At 38.0% G+C, this 25,898-nt stretch overlaps 1 protein-coding gene across 4 annotated transcripts in view; it reads right to left on the bottom strand.

The window, feature by feature from the left end:
- Positions 1 to 6,716: 6,716 nt before the first annotated feature.
- The window catches only part of LOC144957488 (uncharacterized), a 32,982-nt gene continuing 13,800 nt past the window's right edge, over positions 6,717 to 25,898 (bottom strand). For all 4 annotated transcript variants that reach the window (XM_078888806.1, XM_078888804.1, XM_078888807.1 and 1 more), the window contains exons 2-5: positions 19,909 to 20,219; positions 16,106 to 16,249; positions 13,792 to 14,021; positions 6,717 to 11,286 (exon numbers count right to left, since the gene is read on the bottom strand). In XM_078888806.1, the coding sequence (XP_078744932.1) occupies positions 11,242 to 11,286; positions 13,792 to 14,021; positions 16,106 to 16,249; positions 19,909 to 20,182 (693 nt within the window). In that variant the 5' untranslated portion in view covers positions 20,183 to 20,219 and the 3' untranslated portion in view covers positions 6,717 to 11,241. The remainder of the gene's footprint in view (positions 11,287 to 13,791; positions 14,022 to 16,105; positions 16,250 to 19,908; positions 20,220 to 25,898) is intronic.

The raw sequence follows: 25,898 nt of genomic DNA, 5'->3' as shown, positions 1-25,898 counted from the left end.
GAGTGGTTACGTGTCATAGTCTTGTTTTTAAATTGTTTCTGTTGTTTATGTGTGTAGTGATGACTCTCTCACACTCAATTTCAATGCCGAAAGAGGAATTCCCGCACACAAGAAAGGGGAATTGGAGTGGTATTTGGCATACATATTGTATAGTATCTAGTTCTAAATAGATAACTGATTAGAATTATATTATGATATATAAACACAATGCCAAATACAATTCCGAAGTTTCCTTATTTCAAATGAAGTAAAGCTCCAAAACCTAATGGTAGTGATTGTAGTACTGAGTGTTAGTTAGGTGATGTGGTGTTGGTGGTGGTTGTAGTTGTAGTAGTAGTGGTAGTGATGATGATGTGGTGGTGGTTGTAGCAGTAGTGGTAATGGTAATGATATGGTGGTGGTTGTAGTAGTAGTGGTTGTGATGATGATGTGGTGGTGGTGTTTGTAGTAGTAGTGGTAATGATGCGGCTATGTGGTCTAGTAGTATGACACTCGCTTCCGGATCGGAAGGTCCTGGGTTCGAGCCTCGCGCTCGGCGCATAGTTGAGTCCTTGGAAAAGGCTCTTTACTCACATTCTCTCACCGTACTCAGGTGTAAAATAAGTACCTGGCCGTTAACAGAGTTGTCTTTGTCCGAAAAATTGTAATATCGCCTAACAGGCGTCATGTCCCGTCCTACATGTTAAATGTTGACCAGCGCTTTGAGCACATTTAGTAGATATTGCACTATATAAAGCTCAATTTAAAAAAAAAAAATTCAATGATAATGATATGGTGGTGGTGGTTGCAGTAGTAGTAGTGGTAGTGATGATAATGTGGTGGTGGTTGTAGTTGTAGTAGTAGTGATAGTGATGATGATGTGGTGGTGGTTGTAGTAGTAGTGGTAGTGATGATGATGTGGTTGTGGTGGTTGTAGTAGTAGTTGTAATGGTGATGATATGGTGGTAGTGGTGGTTGCAGTAGTAGTGGTGGTGATAACGATGTGGTTGTGGTGGTTGTAGTAGTAGTGGTAATGGTAATGATATGGTGGTAGTGGTGGTTGTAGTAGTAGTGGTAATGGTAATGATATGGTGGTGGTTGTAGTAGTAGTGGTCGTGATGACGATGTGGTTGTGGTGGTTGTAGTAGTAGTGGTAGTGATGCTATTGTGGTGGTGGTTGTAGTAGTTGAGGTAGTGATGTGGTGGTGGTTGTAGTAGTAGTGGTGGTGGTGGTTGTGGTAGTAGTGATAATGATGATGATATGGTGGTGGTGGTTGCAGTAGTAGTGGTAGTGATGACGATGTGGTTGTGGTGATTGTAGTAGTGGTAGTGATGATGATGTGCTGGTGGTGGTGTAGTAGTAGTGGTAGTGATAATGATGTGGGGCTGGTGGTTGTAGTAGTAGTGTTAGTGATGATATTGTGGTGGTGGTTGTAGTAATAGATGATGTGGTGGTTGGAAAACACATTACAGGTTATTATAATACATGATTACACACATTCTCTAACTTCATTTTTTGACAGCTTCGTTGTGCCATAAATATACGCAACAGTTCTGAATCATTTTATTGTGGATTTTGATATTGTTTGTTGTTTTTCTTGTGTCGTTATGTTGACATAGAGACCGAATGAATGGTAATGCTTACATTCCCAGCCTAAGATATCATGGCGCTGAATGCTTTCATTGGTGGACACTTTTTAGGCTTCGTACGTATTCTCATTCGTTTAATTCTATGGTAAATTTTATGAATAACATAAGTAAGTAAATAAACAAATAGATAAATAAATAAATAAACAATAGAGCAGTGAAAGCGATGCTTTAATTAAAGTCCTCTTGGTGAAAAGTAAAAACAGTAAGTTCTACAATTGAAACCAATAAATAGATACTGAGTAATACGAAAATGCAATCTAACTCTAAAAAATGAATCAGAAACTTTATTCTTGTAAACAAAAGAACAACTTTTTCTACCCCGACCATTGTTTGCTTTCACGGGCCTCTCTCTCTCTCTCTCTCTCTCTCTCTCTCTCTCTCTCTCTCTCTCTCTCTCTCTCTCTCTCTCTCTCTCTCTCTCTCTCTCTCTCTCTCTCTCTTAAGGGCAATGGCATGGGGATCAGAAGGAATCGTGAGCTACCACAATAGGCATCATTTTGTGGGCAGAAAAACAAACAAACGGGTGTGAGAAAAAAAATGAAAAAAAAATTCTGAAAATAATAGAAAATAATTGAAAATGTATAAGCAACAAGAACAAGACCTTAAGATGATACTTACCAAGTTAAATAAAATTGCTTTATTAGTTAAGAAACAATGCTGGTTATACTAAACCAAAGTCATGAAAAAATCACGATAAATCAGGAGTAAATTCAAAATGCATGGGATCGAGCCATTATTTAGGCCATAAGAAAACCATTGGGTCGTGTGGAAAATAAATGCGACGGAACAGTCGTAAAGATTAATTCAGAAAAGTGAGTGGAACAGGCATTTATGTTGATAATAACAATAAATGAAGTGAATAGGAAAGTGCCAGAATACCGGGTAATACCATTTTATGACGACGGGTCACATGTTCATGATTTGTGGTTATTAATGGTATCATTAAATAGAGAATAAACATTTCGCGGCGATGGGGGCCGCGACCTTACTGGAACGACAATTGGATTCAGTAGTCTGATGTCACGCCGCCCGGGCAACGGCGGCCATCTTGGTTCTAAACAAAGAAAATCATTACTTTTTATTCCCCATGCCGGCTAGAGCTTTTCATATGTCTTGCGATCAGAATGTGTAAAAGTCAAAACATGATGAAATTTATGGGTTATTTTCCTCTGGATACGCTTTTATGCTCGCCGGAGAAATATGTCTTAAGGGCATCCGCCATTGTTCCGATAGTTTGGAGCCAGTGTTACTAAGTTACTATGCGTCATTAGGAAGGAAGTGACGTTACGACTGTTGAAGAGTATTTCGCTTGGCCGAGGAGAGCGTAGCTTTATTGTATGAGTTATCCACCACTCCAACCAAAATATTTTTTTTAAAAAAGGGTTTCAAAATCTATGTCTATTTTGAACCACTTTTCCCGACATAAGTACCTGGTTCAGTTGTCGTGCGAGTAAGGTCGCGGGTTCGAGCCCCCATCGCCGCAAACATTTTATTCTCTGGCATTTTCATACTCACTTCATTTCTTGTTATTATCAGCACAAGTGTCTGCTCCACCCACTTTTCTGAATAAATATTCATCCCAAATACCGGAACTTACTCAATGTCTCAATCGTTTCTATGTTACACGTTTATGTTGAAAATATGGCTATTAAGCTTAATGCTGGCTAACAAAGAAAGAGAGGAAGAGAGAGAGAGAGAGAGAGAGAGAGAGAGAGAGAGAGAGAGAGAGAGAGAGAGAGAGAGAGAGAGAGAGAGAGAGAGAGAGAGAGAAATATCTGTTCAATGTTATAGTTATCATATATCCTTATAACAAGTGTAACTAAATGAAAATTGACATATTTATGGACAATAAAGATCTATTATTATTATTATTATTATTATTATTATTATTATTATTATTATTATTATTATTATTATTATTATTATTATTATTATTATTATTATTATTAAACTTCGCGGAGTTTGTGTGTTGAACCCATGACCTTAAGAAGTCGGGGAGAGCGGTTCAAGATTGACATAGAGTTTGAAACCACTTTTATTGGCGTGGTGGATAGCTCATACAGTAGAGCCACGCTCTCCCCTACCAGGCGGAGTTGCCGTACCAGTAAGATCGCGGGTTCGAACCCCCATCGCTGCGAAATTGTTAATATCTATAATCTGTCTGCTGGCACTTTCCTACTCACTTCATTTCTTGTTATTAACAGCCGTAAAGTAAATTTACCGATCGACAGATAACATCACGATTTGAGAATTACGTTCAAATTCTTCGATAGGGCATTTATGCGCGTCTTTATTGAAACAACTGAGGAAAAAAAAAAAGAAAATTTACAAGAAAAAAAAAAAAAACAAACAAACAAAACAAAAAAAACCAACAAAAAACAAACAAACAAACAAACAAACATTAAAAAACCCCAACAAAACAAGACCTTAGCCAAGTTTAATCAAAATCCTATGCCAGTTACACCAAAGTTGCATTAAAATCACGGCATTGAAAGTTTCCAAGCACTAGTACCAAAAATGATAGAAGGGAAGATGAACACATTGGTTTGTTTGGTGTCTAATCGTCGTAAGTAACTTCCCTTTGCACCTAGGTGTCTACTATCGTTTGTATTATATATACCAACGATGGTAGAAGGAAAGAAGAGCAGCTTGGAGCTTTTTTTCTCTTTAGAAGTCATCTAATTTCCCTTTCCTATTAAGTGGTATAATCCGTTACTATGGGTAATAATAGTGAACTCATTTACAGTATTTTGCATGCGTAACAAGCGGTTTGTTGGTTGAAAACCGTTGCAGTTCTAATTATTTATAATTTAATACCAAGTCGCCTTCGTTATCGAGCATAAGAAGGGTGAAATTCGCAAAATGAAACCAGAGGCATATATAAATACAGACCCATATATTCTGTAATTTATATACTTAATTATAAATAATTAGAACTGCGACCGTTTTCAACCAACAAACCGCTTGTTACGACGGCAAAATACTGTAATTGAGTTCATTGTTATTACCCGTTGTGTAGATATGTGCAGATGGAAACTTGGGAACAGTAATGAATACCGGAAATGTCAGGCAGCTCCAGAGACCAGCGATCACATCGTCCTCCACTGTCCAGTTACTAACTTGCAGGTGGATATGAAACAATTCTTAGGGCGGAGGGAGACTCTCGAAGCTGGGCTTTGACGAAATTAATTTGGAGGTGTAGCCAACCGCCCAGAGACGTTGGGTCACATTTGTTTTGTTTTGTATGTTTTGTTTGTGTGTCTTTATTTTTATGTTTTTGTTTGCTGTTGTTGTTGCTTTTCTCCTATTGGTACCAAATTTGATGTTCACTATCTAAATGTGTTCTATTGAAATGTAAAAAGTCAATCTTGAGCTCTTTTTTTTTTTTTTGGTTGAGCTTTTTATATAGCGCAATATCCACTAAGCGTGCTCAAAGCGCTATACAAAGGGTCCCTGATCAACAGCAACACGTTACATGTAGAACGAGACATGACCTTGCTTAAAGTCAACCAATCTTTCTTGTCCGGCGGTGTTGGCGTTATCAGGATTCCATTGTACTATGTCTGGCTCACATCTAATCTGTCCCAACACCATTTTGAGAGAAAAGGTCACACTTGGTTTAGCTCTGCATTTACTAAGCACATAAATAAGGGAATTGTTAATTCACAAATTTTAAGAGTTCAGTTCTGCCGTGCTTTTGAAAAACACATATTTAGATATTTGACCAGAAAACTCGTCCTTCAAATATCGATCGATTTAAATGACCCTCATCTTTGCAAAACCTTTCAAACCTGGGACTGTCAACTTCTGGAACAAACTAAAATTTGACACAAAAAACTCAGAAACAGTCAACTGTCTTGAAATAGCGTTAACAAAGAAGTGTGCCATATGATGTTTGATTATAATGAATGACATTTAAACCTACATACTGATTTTTGCAACATTTGATGTCGTGGCGTCGATGTCTGTATACTGTAAAAAAATAATTTTTTAATGTTTTCTTTTTTGTTTGTTTCTAATATGATTTTTTGTTTGTTGTTGTTTTGCTAGTATCAAACTGTACCAAATTTACGTTTGATTAGATGAAAAACTTACATATTATCTTATATTTTCAATTTTTATATAATTATAATTGTATTGTGTTTGCGTTAGTTAGTGTGCAGCTATGTGGTCTAGTGGTATGACACTCGCTTTCGGATCGGAAGGTCCTGGGTTCGAGCCTCGGTCGCTCGGAAAACGCTCTTTACTCACATTCTCTCAGCGTACTCAGGTGTAAAATAGGTACCTGGTCGTTAACAGCGTTGTCTCTGTCCGAAAAATAAAAATTAATATCGCCTAACAGGCGTCATGTCCCGTCCTAAATGTTAAATGTTGCTGTTGGCCAGGGATCCTTTGTAAAGCAATTTGAGCACGTTTAGTGGATATTGCGCTATATAAAAGTTCAATTTTTTAAAAATGTTATTGCTAAAATTTATTCATTTGATTATGTGATGTTTAATACTCCTCGCATTCTTTTAAAGATCCGTTAGCGTGACTGATGACAAATCAAATTCAAATTAAATACGTAAAAATGTTCATGGCTATAATTCGGGATTGGTTTGCTATGCTGACGTGCTAACGGGTCATGGGCATTTAAAGGAAAATCTTTAGCCTATTTTGGCCCCATTGAAATTCATATCATATCATATCATATAGATAGTATGCGCTTGGCTAAGGAGTTCACAACATTGCCATCCGGAAATATAACGGACCAACACAAAAAATGTTGTGTAACCACGGTCGTTTATAGTCTGGTTCATACAGTTTAGTGAGAATTACTCATAAACGTGGATGGCAAAAACAATAACAAAGACCAGAGTGACGTCATCTTCGTTCTATCTATAAACATTTAAGGTTACACATTGTTTTCTGTGTTGATGTTTTATCCAGCTGAAGGATGTTATGAGTTTATTAACTAAGCGTATAGCATCTATATTTTGCGGTCTAATTCCAACGAAAAAAATGTATCGATGAGTTCTACAAAGTCTAATTTCAATAGGCGATTTCTGTCGAATTCAAGAGAAAAAACAAAACCCAAACAATTCATAATTATTAATTACATTCTTTAATGCTATTAAAGTTAAAATTATACAATGATAAACAAATAAATAAACATAACAATAAACAACAAGAATAACAATATTTTGTATTGTATAAAATCACATGAAATTAAATGCTAATTAAGAATCAAGTATATTTATCTTTAATCAAAGGGGAAAAAAGAAAACAAAAAAGTAAATATAAATAAATTAAAAAACAAACAAACAGTTCCCTCACCATTCTAAAAAAAAAAAAGGAGGAAAAAATTATTTTGAGAGGTCAACTTTAAGTACATCAATTTCTCTGTTGTTTTTCATTATATATATATGGGTTTTACGGTGCTTGCGACAGTTTTATGTCGTTTTAGTGACATTAAATATGGAGATCCGAAGTTAAAAACACAAGAGAAATAATAACACAAAGGGAACTGGTTCAAATGAGGAGTAGAGAATTCCACGAGCAATCCACTGGTGTGGATATTTTGACACAACCTATAAATCCCTTCAAGGCACGAACAAATGATCTCGCTATGAAAGATACACTAAAATACAGTCCGCTCCGGATAATCGCAACGCCCTGGGATCAGCGGAAATGTTACGATTAACCGAAGTTGCAATTAACCGAAGTTGAGTTTCCTGTCCGCGATTGCAACATTTTACACATATATATGCTAAACTCAAACAAATAGTTGTAAACAAGGCTCTTGGTCCACCACAGACATAGCAATTTGATTGAAACAAAAGCCATATGGCATCCCTGTATTCATTTTCACAAGCAAAAGAAGCTTTGGTGCAAGCTGACATCTTATTCAGATTTGATTCACATTCACTCTTTTGTTCTCAACATTTGTAAGAGTCAAAGAGATTAGCCGTGAAGAGAGACAATAAGCATTTACCAAACTCATTTGTCACAATGCACAGGATAACGCTCAGTCTCTCTTTACAACTGTCATTGTCTACCTGTAGTATAATCTATGCCCAGTCCCCTCGCCTCCTGTTTAATGGCCACAGATGACATCACAAACCCACACTACAAAGCCACGCCCTATTTTGTCTCAAATAGAATGGTGACACACTACATTAGCATTAAATCCCGCTCACTCTAGATTTTTCAACCTGTCACGATTTCTTCCATGATGAAATTAAATCATGATATTTTGTTTGATGGATTTATTGAATTTACCACTTTCAAGGACGAAAATTTGATACGTTGAACCGAAGTTTGTTGCAATTAACCAGTGACTTTTATATAGAATTAATTCCGTTTCTTGGGAAATATTGCGATTAACCGAAAGTTGCGATTAACCGAGTTGTGATTATCCGGAGTGGACAGTACTTACAAATTACTATATATTCAAAAGTTTAAAAAATGTAATTATACATAACAGCGAGATGATTTACAAGGTAAAATATCATCTCTTAAAAAAAAGGAACTTTACAATAAACTGACCTCCTCTAAGCCGGGACCAGGAACAATAACAATTCAAAATAAAAACGACATCAACGTAGAACTAGAAATCAACAAAAAGGGATATAAAACACAACAAGAGTGACCTTCTGCCCACCACGGTAGAGATCTTTGCACAGTGGTCTAGAGATTCGTCATCAGATAAATGCTAGTACGAGGCTGGGTCAAAAAGAATGGAACAAATCATTCCATTTTCATGTGACGTCATATTCGGCTCAATTGAATTTACACACGAACTCTTTAAACCAAAATTTGAAATTTTGTTTAGATATACGTCAAGTTTTGACTAAGTTATGGCAGTTCAAAATAGCTACCCCCATGGAAATCCATCTGCAACAGGGAGCTGTCATTGAATTGCTTGGTTTCGAAGAAGAAACCTCGAGTAACATTTTCAAACGCCTTGGGAACGTTTATAAAACTCAAGCATTAGGTGGAGGCAGTGCTTTTTTTAGGTGGGTTGAACGTGTGCTTCGTCATTTAGAAAAACATGAGAAGCAATCCGACACCTAATCTGATACCCCTTCAACCATATCTTTATCTGACAAACCTCGTGATGGTTGTCCTCCAAACAGTGTCAACTCAGTGAATCAAACAAAGACAGAAGCATTGATCAGATCTGACAGAAGAACATCTCTTGATGAGATAGCAACAGACCTTGAAACCAGTCATGAAAATGCACATCAACTCGTCAAATCCTTGGGATTCTCAAAGGTCTGCACTAGTGGGGTACCCAGGCAGTTGATAAGAGCGAGAAAGGGTTAATTGTTATTCCGAGCTTCTCCTGCTAAGTGGGAGATATCACAGCTGTCTCAGTTGAAAACTGGGTTCATCCTATGAATATAAGTTGAAAAGACAATCTGTGGGTTGGCGACATCCCTCTTCACCAAAGACAAAAAACTTCAAAACTGAGAAATCAACTGGGAAACTTAAGCTAATAATGTTTTGTGACACATTAGAGGTGTAATCCTCGTTGATTTCCTTCCACAAGAAGCTACTGTGAACTCTGAAAGATACATACATGTAGACTCTGAAGCAACTGAAAGCAAAAATTCGTCGAGTTGATCGGATTTGGAGATAGAACGAGTACATTTTTCTTCATTAAAATGCTCGTCCACACAAAAGTGCCAGGAAAAGGGAGGTAATCGCACCATTTGGATACACAACGCTGTCTTATCCCCCTTATTCACCAGACTTGACATCTGCAGATTTTCATCTTTTTGGTCCACTGAAGGAGGCAATGAAGGAACATAGGTTTGAAGATATTGAAGAAGCCAAGACAGTAGAGAAAAATTGGCTCAAAGATGGACCGAGGTTATCGATAGTGGAGACTATGTTGAGAAGTAGCATTTTACTTGGTTAATGACAATGATATCAAAGTTTTGTACGGCTATGTGGTCTTGTGGTATGACACTGGCTTTAGGATGGAAAGGTCCTGGTTCAAGTCTCGCTCGGGGGTATAGTTGAGTCCTTGGAAAAGGCTCTTTGCTCACAAACTCTCGCCGTACTCAGGTGTAAAATAAGTACCTGTCTCAGTCGGGAAAAAATTGGAATATCGCCTAACAGGCGTCTACATGTTACGAGTAGCTGTTGGTCAGGGACCCCTTGTAAAGCGCTTTGAGTACGTTTAGTGAATATTGCGCTACGTATATAAAAAGGCTCAAAAGCTCAAGGATAAAAATGGATATTAAAAATAGCTTGAAAATAAAGAAGCAAACAGGCAATAGTAAGGAATGTTTCAAGCTCAAGCTATTCTTCAGTCAACAATGGAAAAAAATATAACATTTGTTTTTATGGCACAATATATAATGTATCTGAAAAGTTGTATACGATACAGTGGCAGGCAAATTTTTTTTGAAAAATATAAGTTTAAAAAATTAAATCACCCTACTTCTATTTCTCCTCCAGAAATGATGAACGACCCCCCCCCCTCTCCCCCACCCCACTTTTGTAGTTTTGGATAAAAAAGGGACGATCAATATTACTGAGCACATTCTGCTCAAGTCATGGTCACATTACAAAATGTGCTCAAAAGTACTAAAATTATTTTTTTAAAAAAAAGGATCCACAGTTTTCGAACTATCAACGAAAGAGTGAAAATGGAGAGAGATTCGTATGGGAATGTATTGTTCCAAGGCCCTCTATATAGAAGGCCTTGATTGTTCCCATACGAAGCCTCTCCATTTTCACTCTTTCGTTAGTATTTTCACGATCACAGGCTTCAGGCAGCTCCCATCGTTTTCTACTTTTCGAACTATCCAACACCACTATCGGTCATTGATTTTGTTCAGCTTGACTTCATGGGTATGTTCATAAAATTCACATAAACAAAGCAGTGTATTTATATTAATTATTAATACTAAATATCCAATCATAAGACAGCAACAACTGATTTTATCAACGACTTGTTTGTAGGAAAACCTGAATCCAGATCGCTCTCATTACCTGGCACTACATTCTATGCAACTTTTCCAATGATTTCTCTAAAATATTGAATAATTGTAGAAGACACATGATCTCAGCTATAGCTTTAGATAGTTTACATTAACGAAATAAGATACGAGATTTAAGTAAATAATGCGATTAAAAATTTGTGCTTTGAAAATGGAATAATGTTGGAATAATTGGTTGCAATGATGCATTTTTTAAATATTTTCCTTCATGTCTATCTGTCTGTCTGTCTGCAATGTCTTTCTGTCTGTCTATTTGTAATGTTTTTCTGTCTGTCTGTTTTTTTTGTCTATATGTCTGTCTTTTAGTATTGTCTTTTTGTCTGTCTCTCTGTCTTTCTAGTTGTAATGTCTTTCTGTCTTTCTATCTATCTGTCTTGTCTATCTATTTGCGATGTTTTTTGTCTGTCTATTTATCTGTCTATAATGTCTATCTGCAAGTCTATCTATCTCTTTGGCTTTGTTTCAAGACACTTTATGCATAATTGATTATACAAGTGTGTATGTGTGTGTGTGTGCGCGCGTGTGTGTGTTGTTTGTATGGGGCCGCATGTGTGTTGAACTGTCTGTCTGTCTATTTGTGTGTATGTACACCACGTTCATGTAAGTCTGTCTGATCTCACAAATTGCTGTCCTTCTGCTGGGCGTAATTTTCCTCACGAACCTGCAGACGAGAATAAAAATATTATGCTGCGTCAAATCAGTAGGTGCATATTAAATAGTCCATAGGGAATGAGATTAGCGGAAGAGTAGCGAGGACGAGAGACGCATGCGCACAACCAACATGACGTTCTCTCTCTAATAACTTTCCGCCGGTGACGTCACAGACTATGGATGACGTCCAATCAAGGGACGCTACTCTTCCGCTAATCTCATTCCCTATTGACATAAATATAAGAAAAGATAAAGTTAAATTAAATTAAAATTAAAATTCCCTTTATTCATCACATTGGGGAAATTTGTCTCTAGGGTCTATTCCAAGGGAAGACTGGAATAACCCTTACAATAAGCCGCAGTGCAGGCTGCAAATTGAGCTAGTCGAGGTGACTGCTAAAGCCACACACGCAGCGGTGATCGAACTTGTACTTTAGTGCCAAGCAAGACCGTACCGCTGAGCCCGCTGCCCCTAAAATATATATGAATTTATTACCGCATTTCAACTGTATACCATGAAAATGCGCTTTGCCATAATGTACATTAATAGTCACCTCTAAGGCGTGATTTTTGTACTAACACGCTTACACTATCCGTCACTGCCTGTAGATAGAACGAAGTTGACGCCACTCAGGTCTTTGTTATTGCTTTTTGCCATCCGCGTTTATGAGTAATTCTCACTAAACTGTATTAACCAGACTATAAACGTTCAAGGTTATACATAGTTTTGATGTGTTGGCTGTTTTACTTCCGGATGGCAATATTCTGAGCTTCTTAGCCAAGCGCATACTATCTATAGCTAGTGTGGGCTTGGCTAAGAAGCTCACAGCATTGCCATAATGACGGACCAACACACACAACTATGTGTTACTTTCACGTACCTAGGAGCAGAGGTTAGTAAAGAAGAAAGAGGTACAAAAAAATTGAGTTTTTTATATAGCGCAATATCCACTAAACGTGCTAAAAGCTCTTTACAAGGGGTCCCTAGCCAACAGCAACGCTTAACATGTAGAACGAGACATGACGCCTATTAGGCGATATTACAATTTTTTACGACAGAGACAACGCTGTTAACGGACAGGTGCTCATTTTACACCCGAGTACGACGAGAGAATGTGTTCCAAGGACTCAACTATGCGCCGAGCGAGGCTTAAACCCAGGACCTTTCAATCCGAAAGCGAGTGTCATACAACTAGACCACATAGCCGCACATCCGATTATATAAGGAAACGGATAGAGTTTGCAAGTGGAGCATTTCAGAGGCTTGGAAGCAGCCTATAATGGCGTCACACTTTTATGCTATGATAATCTATCCAGACCGCAAATTCCTCCTGACATTATACCGGATTAAGTCGGAGTGTCTCATATTATTTCTTTAACTGATTCACCCCAATATAATACCGGAATGAGTCGGAGTGTTTCATATTATTTCTAAAACTGATTCACCACGACATTATACCGGATTGAGTCGGAGTCTCATATATTATTTCTTTAACTGATTCACCCCAATATAATACGAGATTGAGTCGGAGTGTCACATTTTATTTCGTTTACTGATTCACCCCGAATTTATACCGGATTGACACGGTCATCACATTTAAGATATCAAACAAGAAGTAAACAAAAATACAAAAACAAATTTTTTAAATTAAGCTTTCTTATAGCGCAATATTCACTAAACGTACTCAAAGCGTTTTATAAAGGGTCCCTGACAAACAGCAACACGTTGCATGTAGAAAGAGACATGACGCCTGTAAGGCGATATTACCATTTTTTCCGACAGAGACAACGCTGTTAACGGCCATGTATTCATTTTACCCTTGAGAACTATGAGAGAATGTGAATAAAGAGCCTTTTCTAAGGACTCAACTATGCGCCGAGCGAGGCTCGAACCTAGGACCTTCCGATCCGAAAGCGAGTGTCATACCACTAGACCACACCATAGCCGCCGCACAATAAAAAGAAAATACATACATACCGGATTGTCAACGCCGCCGGTGTCTATGGGTGTTATTTCATCTACGTCATCCCCGGAACAGATGGCAGCTGTCGATCGTGGTCACAGAACCGACAATCGCCAAGAGTAGAGAAATCCACAAGTGAAACGACCATCCGACAGAGACAACGCTGTTAACGGACATGTTTTCATTTTTCGTGCGGCTATGTTGTCAAGTGGTATGACACTCGCTTTCGGATTGGAGGTCCTGAGTTCGAGCCTCGCTCGGCGCATACTTGAGTTCTTGGAAAAGGCTCTTTACTCACATTCTCTCACCGAACTCAGGTGTAAAATGAGTACCTGGCCGTTAACAGCGTTGTCTCTATCCGGAAAAATTGTAACATCGCCTAACAGGCGTCATGTCCCGTCCTAAGTGTTAAATGTTGCTGTTGGCCAAGGACCCATTGTAAAGCGCTTTGAGCACATTTAGTGGATATTGCTCTATATAAAAAAGCTCAAAAAACTGTGAGAGAATGTGAGTAAAGAGACTTTTCCAAGGACTCAACTATGCATACATACCGGATTGTCAGCACCGCCGCCAGTGTCTATGGGTGTTATTTCATCTACGTCACCCCCGCAACAGATGGCAGCAGCGATCGTGGTCACGGAGCCGACAATCGCCAAGAGAAGAGAAATCCAGGACAAATGGAACGACCATCCGTAATCCAACTCCGACAGCGGTCTTACCAAGCCAATGCTCTGGAACTGGAACCTTGCAAAAAACCCAATTCCTGTACCGTTGAGGACACCTGACGATAAATAAATACATAAATACATAGGTAAATAAATTGTGACCCCTCGCGTCAAAACGGTATTAAGTCGGGATGATTAAGACGCTGAAAATGGATTTTGTAGCCAGAAATATCATGTTTAAGTTGAGTTTATATGCTTTATATCATATTTTACTGTGCTAAATACCAACGTTTCATATTTTTGGCCAGTTTAACTATAATTTGACTTTTTGGCATCTGGTCCATCCCTACATAATACCGTTTTGAGACGAAGGATCACAATTATGTGAGGATGGCTGAGAAAACCAGAGAAGATGCGGCAAGCTTTGATTCGAGAGATATGCGCCAAAATCGAAGATAATGTGTTTCCTATAGCAACAAATTTAATTAATTGGGTTCTAATTCTAATAGACATTGACAGAAAAGATCATAAAATCTAACAAGTCGCTTTCGTTTTTTCATGTTTTATTTTGTTTTGTTCGATGGATTATTATTCTTTTTTTGTTTTTTTGTTTGTTTTTGTTTGTTACCAGCTTGATGACCGACACTGAATAGAGTCAAGAACTCATTCATACCTGAGTCGAGTCGGAAGTCGAGTGGGTTAATTTGTGTAAAGTGCTTTTATTTAAAGTTTTGCCGTCATACCATTGATAACAATAATAATAATAATAATAATAATAATAATAATAATAATAATAATAATAATAATAATAATAATAATAATAATAATAATAATAATAATAATAATAATAATAATTTAATTTATATATATAGCGCCTGGGATGCGGGGGACACCCAAAGAAACTTGGGGAGGGACCATGGGAATACAGTCACCCCAGAAACAGCCGACCCCAAAAAAAATGAAGATGTCTGGTGAATGGATACCCAATGAGCCTCGACTCAAGGCACGAAGAGGATTAAATTAAATAAGTAACACGCGACGACGACTACAAGAAAATTAGGGGATGTAACTCATAATCCAGTATGCTGTCTATTTTATCTATTTTAACGCAATTTTCTCCCTTGACAAGATACGCTCTTGTGTTGAATTAACACTTATAGAAAAATGACGGCTATAATAACCCTCTAGGAATGGCAGTTTGAATGCCATTTTTTAGGTTTGTGTCGTTAGTAGAGTTCATGGAAACAAGTTATTTCATTGGTTGAACTATTGAATACAACTCATAATTTGTTTTCTTTTGTGGCAAAGATGCATTTGATTATTTAATTAGAATGAGTAAGAATGAACTAACTTGAGATTTAAAATCAAACACGCTTTTCTAATTCCATGTGTCTTTTAAATTAAGAATTTGCAACTTAAAAAAAAAGAGTTATAAATGCCTACGCGAGCAAGTCAAATATAATGAGTAAATAGCTTATAATTTGAGCATTACACAATATACACGTTTCGCTTCTTTGGCAACGTGCGAAGAAGTAAGAATGAAAAGAGAAAAAAAAAAGAAGAAGAAAATAAGAAGAAAAAAAAAAGAGAAAATGAGAGAAGAAAAGAAGAAGAAAAGAAGAAGAAGAAGAAAAAAAAAAGAGATGAAGAATGGGGAAGAAGAAGAAGAAAGAAGAAGAAGAGAAGAAGAGAGAGAAGAGAGAGAGAGAGAGAGAGGGGGGGGGAGGAGATTACATGTATTATAATAAAGAAGAGGGTAAAAAAAGTAATTATTATATAAGGCTTGGTTTTGACCTTCATTATATAAATGTAATCCTAATTTTTATGTCGTCATTGTTGTCTGACGAGGGTATAATGTCAAAACGTTGTATAGATAGTATGCGCTTGGCTAAGTAGCTCATAACATTGCCATCCGGAAGTATAACGGACCAACACACAAAACTGTGTGTATCCATGAACGTTTATAGTCAGGTTAATACAGAAACGCGGATGGCAAAAAAACAATAACAAAGACCTGAGTGTCGTCATCTTCGAACTATCTATAGTATGTGTTTGTTTGTTTTTTCTCTTTCAAAATACGAGCAATTTCTACTCTTTAATTTATCGTTATATTCGAATTTTTGTACTGTGTTGTAATGTTAATATCACAGCCGATATAATACTGTTTTGAGACTATTGGTCACAGCAAATGATATCTTACAGGCGCCTGACCACAAGGAGTGTCCATTCCAAGATATTCCAGACTCGGACAGAACACTGAGGACGAAGAGACACATGGCGAAGAATCCCAGCAAGTACCCAATGGCCGAGATGATGAGGGCGGCAATGCTAAGCTTGACATACACTGTAACCAAGGAGACGAGGAAAAATAAGCAAACAATAATTTGAGTTGTTATTTAACAACAATAATAATAATAATAATAATAATAATAATAATAATAATAATAATAATAATAATAATAATAATAATAATAATAATAATAATAATATATTTCTAAACCCTTTAAGCATCCACCTAAATGTGCTATGCAGCGCTCTATAATTGACTCATTCACGCATACACGCACGCACGCACAAACACACAAACACACACATACACACACACAACAGGACCATATATATGTTTATATTAAAATTATATCAATTATTAAATTCTTCTTCAATGTTAGAACACTAGAAGCAGATTTTGTTCTAAAACTGATAGAGTTCCACAGGCGTGGATCTGTATAATAATAGGATTCAGTAGTCTGATGTCACGCCACCCGGCAACGGCGGCCATCTTGGTTCTAAACAAAGAAAATCATTACTTTTTATTCTTCATGCGGGCTAGAACTTTTCATTCCCCTTTCACATGCCTTGTGATCAGAATGTGTAAAAGTCAAAACATGATCAAATTTATGTGTTTTTTCCCCTCTGGTTACGCTTTTATGCTCGCCGGAGAAATATTTCATACGGGCGTCCGCCATTGTTCCGATAGTTTAGAGCCAGTGTTACTAAGTTACCATGCGTCATTAGGAAGGAAGTGACGTTACGACTGTTGAAGAGTATTGTGGTCTTGTGGTATGATACTCGCTTTCAGATAGGAAGGTCCTGGGTTCGAGTCTCGCTCGGCGCATAGTTGAGTCCTTGGAAAAGGCTCTTTGATTATCACTTTCCTCGTTTGATCTTATCTATGGAACGGCGACTGCTTTCATTCGCAGCTCGATTGTTGCATTTATAAACGCAACATGTTTGGAGCATGATGGTTTTGTAAATATAAGCCAATAAGTCCGTGAGAAACATCTGTTGAAAATGTTGATTCATTTTGAATGGAGGCGAAGGAAATAGCGAAAGATAGCGCCTTACTTAACTTATCATCAGACAAGAAGAGTGTATTGATAGCTCGATCTTCCTATTCATCAAATGAAAAGAGCAACTTCCGGTATGACACAGTAATAACAGCTGATTGACCAACGGGAAATTCCTCTTCGTTGGTTGTCTAGTCATATCAAGGCCTTTCTATAAAGAGGGCCTCGGTCATATCTATGGAGTGACCACATAGTATTGTTTTCTAATCATGGGGACGGCTGGGCAAGTTAATAAAAATGTACGTCCATCATATTCATGCAATGGTAGAAGTAACCTTTAGATAAGTTGCTCAGTCATGCCCATGTTGAATGTCGTAAAATCGAGTGACCCCGTATATTATTGTTTCCTAATCGTGATGAACTACTTATTGAATCACAAGAACAATTCTCACAAGCAAATGAAATTGAAGAAATTGATATAAAATGGAACATATTCAAAGACAGCATAAAATTCGGTAATAAGGATATTCCAAAGAAGGAGAAAAGAACAAGAAAGCAATGGATGACACCAGAAATTTTGGATCTCATGTCAGAACGTAAACAAATGAAGAACAAACCAGAGTATGAAGCGCTGAATAAGAAAATCCAACACAAATGTCGCATAGCAAAAGAAAATTGGCTTAACCACAAATGCAGGATGATCGAAATATTTGGCCTAGATGGAAAAGCAGCCCACGAGGAAATAAGACAAATTTCGGGCAAAAAACACACCACTAACAACAATAACTGTATTAAAGACAAGAATGGTAAAATATTATTTGAGAAAGAGGGTATAAAGGAAAGATGGTGTTAATACATTGGCGAGTTATTTGATGATGACAGGCCCCAAATACCTTTGCCAAGCAACACTGACGGTCCTCCAATACTCGCATGTGAGATAGAAAATGCATTGAAAAATATGAAAGATGGCAAGGCTGAGGGTGAAGATGGCATTGTAACAGAAATGCTAAAAATTTTGAAAGAATTCTCAATTGTGAAACTAACAGATCTCTTTAATAGTATTTACAATACAGTCTATATTCCAGACGAACTTGCCAAATCGGTTTACATCACGCTACCGAAAAAACCAAAGGCGACAACTTGCAGTGATTTCCGCACAATAAGTCTGATGCCCCATGTAACTAAATTATTAATGAAGATCATCCTAGAAAGAATCAGGTCTACCATCGATAAGGTAGTTGGCGATGTACAGTTTGGCTTTAGAAAAAATAATGGGACAAGAGAAGCAATTTTCTGTTTAAATAATATCACACAAAAATACCTTGATCATCAAAAAGAAATCTATGCATGCTTTATCGATTACGCAAAAGCATTTGATAGGGTACAGCATGGAGAATTAATGGCATGTCTGGAAAAGGCAGGCATTGATGGCAAAAATATACGGCTAATCACTAATCTATATTGGCATCAAAAAGCAGCCATCAGATTCAGGGCGATCTGTCACCTTTCACGCCAATTAAAAGAGGAGTTCGTCAAGGATGTATCCTCTCTCCATATCTATTTAACCTGTACACAGAGTTTATCTTCCGTAAAACCGAGCACATTCCAGGTATTGTTATTGGAGGTAGGAGGATAAATAATCTGAGATATGCAGATGATACAGTATTGTTGGCATCGAACGAGACAAATCTACAGATCCTTGCAAATCAAGTAAACCTGAACAGTACAGCAAAGGGTCTAGAGATGAATGTTCAAAAGACGAAGGTAATGGTCATGTCAAAGAAGCCTGAAAAAATCGCAAAAGTCCAAATTAATAATCAAAACATCGAACAAGTAGATTCTTTTAAATATCTTGGACAGACAATGACCAACAACGGAAAGAATGAGCTGGAAGTGAAAAACAGGATTGCTATAGCTAAGTCGAGGTTCAGCCAACTGAATAACATTTTAACTTCGCAACAAACGCAGATGAAAACGAGAATAAGAATACTCAAATGTTATGTCCACTCAGCACTTCTCTACGGCTCAAAAACATGGACCTTGAACAAACAGAGAAAAGAATTGAGGCCTTTGAAATGTGGACTTTCCGTCGCCTTGGAAAAATCAGTTGGAAAGAAAAGAAAACAAATCAAGAAGTCTATGACATCCTTGATACCAGACCGACCCTAATGAAAGTAATAAAAACAAGAAAACTAAGGTATTTTGGACACCTAAGACGCCATCAAACTGTCAACAAGGACATTCTTGAGGGTAGAGTTGAGGGGAAAAGAGGAAGAGGCAGGCCAGCAAGAACTTGGATAGATGATGTGAGGACATGGACAGGATTGTCGGCAGCCGAATGCAGTCAGCAAGCCGTCAACAGGGAAGATTGGCGTGTCATTTCAAGTCGACCTCAACCCATGAGATGACACTGGAAGTAAGTAAGTAATCGTGATCATGGCTGGGCAACTTAATAAAAAGGTATATTTATCATAGTCGTGTAATGGTAAAAGTAACCTTTAGTTGAGCTGCTCAGCCGTGCCCATGATGGATGTTGTAAATTTGAGTGACTCAAAATCGTTTTCTAATCATGGGCATGACTGGGCAAGTAAATTAAAACTTTCGTTTATCATATTCATGGAACATTGCCCAGCCGTGTCCATGATGCCGACTATCTGAAATTCGATTAACTCCTGGGCAGGTTAACTAAATTATTGTGTTACTTTTACCCATTTACCTGTATCCAGATGTGGATAATCGTCCCACGATATGTATGAACCGTTGTATTCGATTCTGGTCCATTCAAAAAGACCTCCGTGCATTGTCAGTGTTCCTTCATCGTTTGTCTGCTCCAGCCAGTGGCTCGTGGACACTGACGTAATCAAACACACCAAGCTGGTCAAAAGGAACAGAGGGCCCACCCAGATGCACAGACACAATCCCAGACAGCCGGAGGTCATGAGAGGGAGGTCTTTGTTGTCATCTGACCTCTTGTCGGGGTTAGACATCATGACCGTCTGATGATACTAGATGCGAATGGTTGTTTTGCTGGATTGGAAAAGAAAAAAAAAATATATATAGAACGAAGATGACGTCACTCAGGCCTTTGTTATTGTTTTATTTTTATTTATTTTTTTTTTTTTTGCTATCCATGTTTATGAGTAATTCTCACTAAACTGTATTAACCAGACTATAAACGTTCAAGGTTACGCATAGTTTTGTGTGTTGATCCGTTATACATGGCAATGTTATGAGTTTCTTAGCCAAGAGCACACTGTCTATAGATAGTATGCGCTTGGCTTAGAAGCTCATAACATTGCCATCCGGAAGTATAACGGGCCAATACACAAAACTGTGTGTATCCATGAACGTTTATAGTCAGGTTAATACAGTTCAGTGAGCATTACTCATAAACGCGGATGGCAAAAAACAATAACAAAGACGTGAGTGACGTCATCTTCGAACTATCTATACAAAATCATCTTTGAAATCGTGGACTTTTATGTCGCGCAATCTCCACTAAATTTGCACAAACTCGAACCTTTTGGCGGGGTTACTCACGGTTATCAATAGGGTTCAAGGAGAAGACTACAGAAAAGAAATAAGCATATATGAAGATATGGGTAGGTCTAGCGGCTCTTCTCCTTATTCTTAGTATTTTGTCTGTGCCCGACGTCTTTATTCGGAAGACGGCAGAGGACGGCAGTGCCGGGTTGTCGGAGTCAGTCTCCGGTGTGGGTTAGCCCTAAAGTGACTAGTCACATTTTTTGGCGGAATAATACATCAAGGAAAAAAATAGTCCTTCCTTCAGAGCCATAAGACCCATGGAGCTGGAATTCATCCCGGTTTTCTGCAGCGTTAAAATGACAGCAGCAATTCTTGCTGGCTCTCCTGTGGATAGGACGATAGTCTATCGCAACGTATTTTCCCGCCAGATTAAACAGACCTAGCTACCCAATCACTGCTGAGCGGATAGAGTGGGTGTGGGGGAAGGGGTCAGAATAAAATCTCGACTTTTCCCGGGATCTATCCAGGTCCCTTTGCGTCTGAAGTGAACGCTCTACCAGCTGAGCTATCGGGACCTTCATAGAGCAAATAAGAGACCAGCTATTACTGGAAAGGGACAACACAGAGCATGTATCGATTGCCAGAACTTTTGAAAAACAAATAATGTCTGTCTGAAAGAGGGATCAATGCACACTGTCAATTGTGTAGGCAGACAGCCGTCCGTCGTGCAAATTATTGAGGTCCATGGAGAGCCGGAGTTTATCCCTGTTTCCATAGCATGAAACGGATTAATAGCAAAAGCTTGCTACCCGTTGGATAGGACGCTAGTCTATTGCAGAGTACTTTCCGCTAGATCTAACAGACCCAGCTACCCAATCACTGCTAGGTGGCTCCTATGTTGGGGGGGGGGGGTGGAGGGGAGGGGGTCAGACAAAAAAAATCTCGACTTCACCCGGGATCGATCAAGGTCCTTTTGCGTGTGAAGCGAGTGCTCTACCGGCTGAGCTATCGAGACCTTCCTAAAGCAAATAAATAAGAGACCAGCTATTACAGGAAAGGGAAAACAAAGAGGGTGTATCGATTGCCAAAACCTTTGAAAAACAAATATCGGCCTGAAAGAGGGATCAAGGCCTAATGTCAATAGTATAGACAAATAGCCGATGTGCAATTTTGTTTGGTGACAAAGCAATACCTGGATACATGGATACCTCTGTATAAAGCTTTTAGACTTGGTGTAGTCTCCTTCGATCCTCCTCATCTATTAATGATTGGACCAATTTTTATAATTGAACTTGTTTCCTTGGATGTTGCTTATCTCCAACTCTGCTTTGAATTTATTCAAATTTTTTGCTGATACTGTGGTTTCTTGCAGTTTATTCCAGTTATTTACAATTCTAGATGAAAAAAAGTTCCTTCTTTCATTTGTTTTAAAACGTTCTTTTTCCAGTTTCTTGCTGTTTCCTCGTGTCTGAATGTTTTTGTTTGGTTTAAGAAATCCTGCCTCTACCCTGTCTATTCCCTTTACTATTTTATATGTTTGGATCATATCTCCTCTTCTTCTCCTGTTATCTAATAAATTGTTTCTTTTGAAAATATCAAAGTTAGACACTAATAAGGAGCAGGCACCGGTGTAAGATAAAGATCTGAACAAGTGTGTATATGAAAAGTGCCAGACAAAGCAAGAAAGAAAAATACAAGAAGAAAACGAAACTATCCCAAAAAATTAATCGACATCGACTGGGGATCGAACCTCAGACCTTCTGATTGCCAGTCAGATGTGCTACCATTACACCGGTAATCAGAAGGTCTGATTTTGGATTGGATCCCCAGTCATGGTCGACTGATTTTTTGGGATGGTTCTTTTTTTTTTTCTCTTTTTTTTTTTTTTTTTTTGGTATTTTTCTTTCTTGCTTTGTATGGCGCCTGTCATACATATTTGTTCAGTTCTTTAAATTGCTTCTTTGTTTGTAGTTTAGAATGTATTGATCTCGATCGACGTGGACTTGTTTGCAGGTCTGATAACCCAAACGTTATGGGGTCATTGGTGTAGCCAAGTAATCCAAACCAAATTGTACTTATATTAGAAGTCTGCCAATCCAAATTGCGACAGAGATTCATTCGTTGTTGTCATAGAAATACACTTAATCCAGACCTGCCTGGTACTACGAAAAATTCATGGAATTACGAAATTTTGGCTCCAATTGGATTCAGTAGCCTGATGTCACGCCGCCCGGCAACGGCGGCCATCTTGGTTCTAAACAAAGAAAATCATTACTTTTCATTCTTCATGCTGGCTAGAACTTTTCATATGCCTATTGATCAGAATGTGTAAAAGTCAAAACATTATCAAATTTATGGGGTTTTTTCCCTCTGGATACGCTTTTATGCTCGCCGTAGAAATATTTCATACGGGCGTCCGCCATTGTTCCGATCGTTTAGAGCCAGTGTTACTAAGTTACCATGCGTCATTAGGAAGGAAGTGACGTTACGACTGTTGACGAGTATTTCAGAACTTTATGAACATTTCTGAGTCATTAAAACTTATTGAAAACAAAAGTTGACTCCAGAGTGCATAATTATAGGGATTTTGGAGTGATATCTAATCATTGTGGGAGTGAATTGTTGATTTGTAAATTGACGACGACGACTACAGTTTTTATCTTCTAAAAACTACAAATTTTTAGATTTTCAAGTAGGCATGTCTGCTTAATTCAATGTTTACTTATCTACGATCTGAACAATTGTGTAAAACACAGTAAGAGAGGAAAACACAGGCATTTGTGTAAGATAAATATCTGAACAAGTGTGTATGAAACGGTCACAGATAAAGCAAGAGAAGAAAACACAAGAATAAAAATAATAAAAAACATCAAAAAAAAAAAAAACAAAAAAAAAACAACAAAACAACAACTCAGTCTTCCTCAACTGATTTCTTGGGATGTTTTTCTTTTTTTCTTGTATTTTTCTTTCTTGCTTTATATGTGACCGTTTTATAGATAGTTCGAAGATGACGTAACTCATGTGTTTGTTATTGTTTTTGCCATCCGCGTTTGTGAGTTGTTCTCACTAAACTATAAAAGTTCATGGTTACACACAGTTTTGTGTGTTGGTCCGTTATACTTCCGGATGGCAATGTTGTGAACTCCTTGGCCAAGCGCATTCTATCTATAGATAGTATGCAGATGACGTCACTCAGGCCTTTGTTATTGTTTTTGCCATCGCGTTTGTGAGTTGTTCTCACTAAACTGTATTAACCAGACTATAAAAGTTCATGGTTACACAGAGTTTGTGTGTTGGTCCGTTATACTTCCGGATGGCAATGTTGTGAACTCCTTGGCCTAGCGCATTCTATCTTTACGCACGACTTGTTCAGATCTTATCACCTTATAGATAGTATGCGCTTGGCTAAGGAGTTCACAACATTGCCATCCGGAAGTATAACGGACCAACACACAAAACTTTGTGTAACCATGATCGTTTATAGCCAGGTTAATACAGTTTAGTGAGAATTACTCATAAACGCGGATGGCAAAAAAAAAAAAACAATAACAAAGACCTGAGTGACGTCAACTTCGAACTATCTATAGATAGAATGCGCTTGGCCAAGGAGTTCACAACATTGCCATCCGGAAGTATAACGGACCAACACACAAACTCTGTGTAACCATGAACTTTTATAGTCTGGTTAAAACCGTTTAGTGAGAACAACTCACAAACGCGGATGGCAAAAACAATAACAAAGGCCTGAGTGACGTCATCTGCATACTATCTATAGATAGATATTGTGCGCCTGGCTACGAAACTCACAACATAGCCAACATCCGGAAGTATAACGGACCAACACACAAAACCATGTGTAAACTTAAGCGTTTATAATCTGGTTAATCCAGCTTAGTGTTCACTCACAGACATGGATGACAAATAAAAAATTTTAAAATTTTTAAAAAAAATTAACAAAGACCCGAGTGACGTCAACTTCGTTCTATCTATACAAATGCCTGCTCCCTAATTTGTCAATTGGATTCAGTAGTCTGATGTCACGCCCGCCCAACAAGCAGCAGCTTGGTTCTAAATAAAGAAAATCGATACTTTTTATTCTGCATGCTGGGTAGACCTTTTTCACATATCTTGTGATCAGAATGTGTAAAAGTCCAAACATGATCAGGTTTATAATGTTTTTCTCCTCTGGAAACACATTTATGCTCATCGGAGAAGTACTTAATAAGGGCGTCTACCATTGTTCCGATAGTTTAGAGCCAGTTACTAAGTTAGTATGCGTCATTACGAGGGAAGTGACGTCACGACTGTTGAAGCCTATTATAACTATGTCACTCATAAGGGGAGTGAAGTAGGTAGCAAACGCATTCATTCAATTGTGTACTAAAATAAGCTTAAGTCGGTGCACGTTGGTGTTAATAAATAGTATTATACTGCCCACCCTTCATTGAACTATCAAATCTCTTTGCCTTTATTTACCTTTCTATTCATTCCCATGTAAAGTTTACATAAGACATGACACATCAAGGGCCTCACATGCTACACACCCAAGCTCAATGCGGCAAGCAAGTAAGACGAGCCTGCCAACCAATCAAATTAAAGCAAATGCAATTGGATTCAATGGTCTGATGTCATGTTCGCCTTGTAACGAGCAGCTTGGTTCTAAACAAAGAAAATCGGTACTTTTTATACTTCGTGCTGGCTTGAACTTTTTCACATATCATGTGATCAGAATGGATAAAAGTCAAAACATGATCAGATTTATAATGTTTTTCTTCTATTGATTACTATGCGTCATTACGAGGGGGGGGGGGGGGGGGGAGTTGCCGAGTGGTTAAGGCATTGCACTGTGATCCGGAAGGTCCCGGGTTCGAGACCAGCTGCAGGCACTTTTGTTATTTTTTTCATTGGGCAAGCTTACTAACCCCCTATTTGCTCACTTGGACAACATAGTTGATTTTCCTGTTGACATCAGACATCTTGTTTGATGAATTATCTATATTCCTTAGGGGAATCTTATGATGTCGTGGCGGGAGGGCAAACTTTCTATTTGTCGAAATGTGCACACTGTGGACGAGTATGGCAATGCAATAGACACTTAGATAACCACCTCTCTCGGACAGTCGTCATAAGTAAACAATGGCGGTGATTGGTTAACTTAGCAAACTACACATGTTTTACTATCAATAGTATGTGTCTAAGTAAAATACCCACTGTTCCACC

This window comes from Berghia stephanieae, chromosome 12 (assembly GCF_034508935.2).
Source record: "Berghia stephanieae isolate SIO BIC M18660-M18661 chromosome 12, UCSD_Bste_1.3, whole genome shotgun sequence".
NCBI lineage: Eukaryota > Metazoa > Mollusca > Gastropoda > Nudibranchia > Aeolidiidae > Berghia > Berghia stephanieae.
The sequence above is the reverse complement of the archived record's forward strand: the minus strand, read 5'-3'. Positions and strand labels throughout refer to the sequence as shown.